Here is a 2,973-nt window from a genome sequence, read left to right as displayed (position 1 = left end):
AGAGAGAGAGAGAGAAAGAGAGAGAGAGAGAGAGAGAGAGCATGTGTGTGTGTGTATTTGAATAAATGATGGTGCCGTATTAACGTAAATCTCTGTTAAAATGTGCTTTATGAAACAAAGTCCATTCATTTGTAGTAGTTCACAGCGCAGCGGTGCCACCTCCAATATGGCGGACGCACCGCTCGTCACAGCAGCGGACCGACAGAGTCAACGAGGCGTCTACGTTTTCATTTGTATGGGCTGATGTGGAACCAGTTTGCTGAGGACCAATCACAGCCCAGCTTTTTTGACAGGGAAGTTTCCCGCGCGCGACAGCCAGAACTCTCATGCGCGTTCGCGCGTGGGTTGTGTTCAAGATTTAAAGTGTTGAAATGATGATCTATAACAAAATGAGAGACAGGGATCAAGACTAAAGATGCCTATTTGAAATTTAAACCAACAACAACAAGCTTGAAAACATGTAACAGATATAATAAATTAATTGAAATATATTAAAATGTTCTCATTCATTAACATGCAGTAGATGCTAATTAGTTTAACACTGATTAGATATAAAAAATCACAGACAGAATAAAAATTGTATTGAATGTATAACAACAAAAACACTGCAGAGTTGTCTGCATGCATCTCCACACTTTATATATAAAAAGTGAACTTCCTCTTTAAAGTTTCAGATAATGTAATTATATCATTACGTCTTTATTGTTACAGTATGTAACATGATGGTATGAACTAATTTAATGTTAAAACACACGTTCTCTATCATAACAGCTTCATTTTGTATGTATATTCTAGTAAGTAATATTTAACTTAAGTATAATATTAGGATTATTATATTATCAAATATTCTATTAAATTAAGTTAATGTCTATTTCAAGTATAAATGGAAATTTGGAAATATGGTTTAATCTAATAAAATTGAACAAACATTTTAAACAATCATCTTGTTTAACGTTCATATTTTTTGCTAGTCTAAAATATTCGCTTTAATTGTAGGAGCTCATTCCGTATTCTGTGTAGCAGTACCGAACACTGCCGATCTTAAACGCCCATCACGCCAGCGACGTCGTGACGTCGGGGGCGTGGTTAGCTAGCTTAGTGGGCAGCACCAGCACGCTCTACCTTTGGCAGGACTTTATCTAGCAGCCTCTTGTGCGCTTGTGCCATTCAAACAGAGCAGCTAGCTACCGCGCCGGGGACTTCACAAATACCTTACCTCCAAGACTAGTCAGTTTTAGCTTTTATTAATGTTGAGCAGCTGTCAAAAGGGCGCAACAAAGATGTCCAAAGACACGGAAGGAAAGAGCGAGAAAATTATGGATATGGACAGCAAGGTGTTGTGGTACCCGGACTCTAAGAGGAACACAAAGATGGACAAATTCAGGATACAGGTCAACTCGGACTACGGGCTTAATCTGGGTGAGTGGAGAGATGGGAAAGGAGGGAGGGAGACAAAGAACCAGACTTGGAGAAGGGAGGGGGTATTGGAGAGAATTAAAGTCGGATTTCATTGAGCCTAGGAAGCTGCAACTGAGCTGGTTAGAAAGCAGAAAGGTAGTTTATACCTGCACCGCAGCCACGCTAACAATTAACTGCTAAATTAAAAGTATTTTAAGCCAGGGGAGTGAATCCACACTGAATCGCTCTGCTTTCCTTACTGATAACAATACTGAAGTCCCTTAAGATCTTGCCGCTCCCCTTTCAGTAGTAMTTGGCTGTTTACAACAGTCCAGCTTGGCCTGATTGCTGCATGGCTGATTCCCGAACCGCTCAGCCTGCAGAGCTGAAAGAGACTGAGACCTGTTCAATTGTTTGGTGCAAACTGACACCGATCTGTGGAATGCAGAAAAACGTGCAGAACGCAGAAAAGCCGGATAGATGTTAGCAGAACAACATGATGGGTAAATGACATTTGGCCTAGTTAAATGGCTGCAGTTATGTACATCACTTGACCAGTGATGTTGATCTAAATTCGTTTAAATTTATCACAACCCAATTAACTTTTAAGGATAATGGATTTGTTTTAAGTCAAAAATACTTCCATATTTTAATTATTTTTATTTGGAAAACCTTGGAAACTATTGTAATGGTTCCCAAGCTGGGTTTGGGGACCCCCCCCCCCCTCCACCCCACTCTGGGCCTTCACCATGTGTGTTACATTAGACAAGCTTCAGATATCAAGTTGAAAACACTCCTGTCTGTCTGGCATATTTTCCACCATAAATATAACAAATAATGAAAACAGTAGTGACGTGCTATATTGTAAAAACTTGAGATAGTTTAATATTACATTGGTGCTACCAGTTGTGTTCATCTTATATTGTCTTCATCTCTAGTATTTAAACCAGATGTGTCCATCGAGTCCAGTGAGATTCCATGAGACAGACCAAAAAAAATTATATTGATGTATTGTGCAACCCTAAAATGTGTAGTCTTAAATAGGGCTGTTACAAACGATTATTTTTATAATCAATTAATCACCGATTATTTTCTTCGATCAGTCGACTAATCGGATCATACATTAATTGAATATAAAACATAGAGCTTATCGTGCCAGAATGCAGCTGCTATTATATAATCATCGTTAGATTTTAGCTATATGTTAACTAAAAATAATTGCTGTGAAGGCAAGTTCTGCTCTGCAGATATTACACAGGTTTCTCTTTCATTTTCTTTAAATGATCCCACACATTTGAGCTCCATTGTTGGGTAGCCATGATATCAGAGCCTGTCAGTATTTTGACTGTGTCCAAAACGACAGGCCGGATCCTCCGGAGGACCCAGACTCCCCAGTCGCGGCGGGCTGGGTCCTTGGTAGACCAGGAAGACCGGAAAAAAAGAGGCTGTGAATTTGGACGGTCTAGCCTCCCCTCCTTACCCCAGCGTACGTCATGTCACCTAGCAACTGTGACGATGCTAAACAAGCAAACTTAAATCAAAACTAGAAAAATATCAATATATTAGCATTATTAA

General features: G+C 39.5%; 1 protein-coding gene across 1 annotated transcript in view; it reads left to right on the top strand.

Annotated features, from left to right (window-relative positions):
- Positions 1–1,113: 1,113 nt before the first annotated feature.
- aacs (acetoacetyl-CoA synthetase) overlaps positions 1,114–2,973 on the top strand; it is a 46,563-nt gene continuing 44,703 nt past the window's right edge. The window contains exon 1 of the mRNA XM_014011719.1: positions 1,114–1,419. Within this exon, the coding sequence (XP_013867173.1) occupies positions 1,248–1,419 (172 nt within the window). The 5' untranslated portion in view covers positions 1,114–1,247. The remainder of the gene's footprint in view (positions 1,420–2,973) is intronic.

The sequence above is a fragment of the Austrofundulus limnaeus genome, unplaced genomic scaffold (genome assembly GCF_001266775.1).
Source record: "Austrofundulus limnaeus strain Quisiro unplaced genomic scaffold, Austrofundulus_limnaeus-1.0 Scaffold84, whole genome shotgun sequence".
NCBI lineage: Eukaryota > Metazoa > Chordata > Actinopteri > Cyprinodontiformes > Rivulidae > Austrofundulus > Austrofundulus limnaeus.
This window is presented reverse-complemented; position numbering and strand designations above follow the sequence as displayed.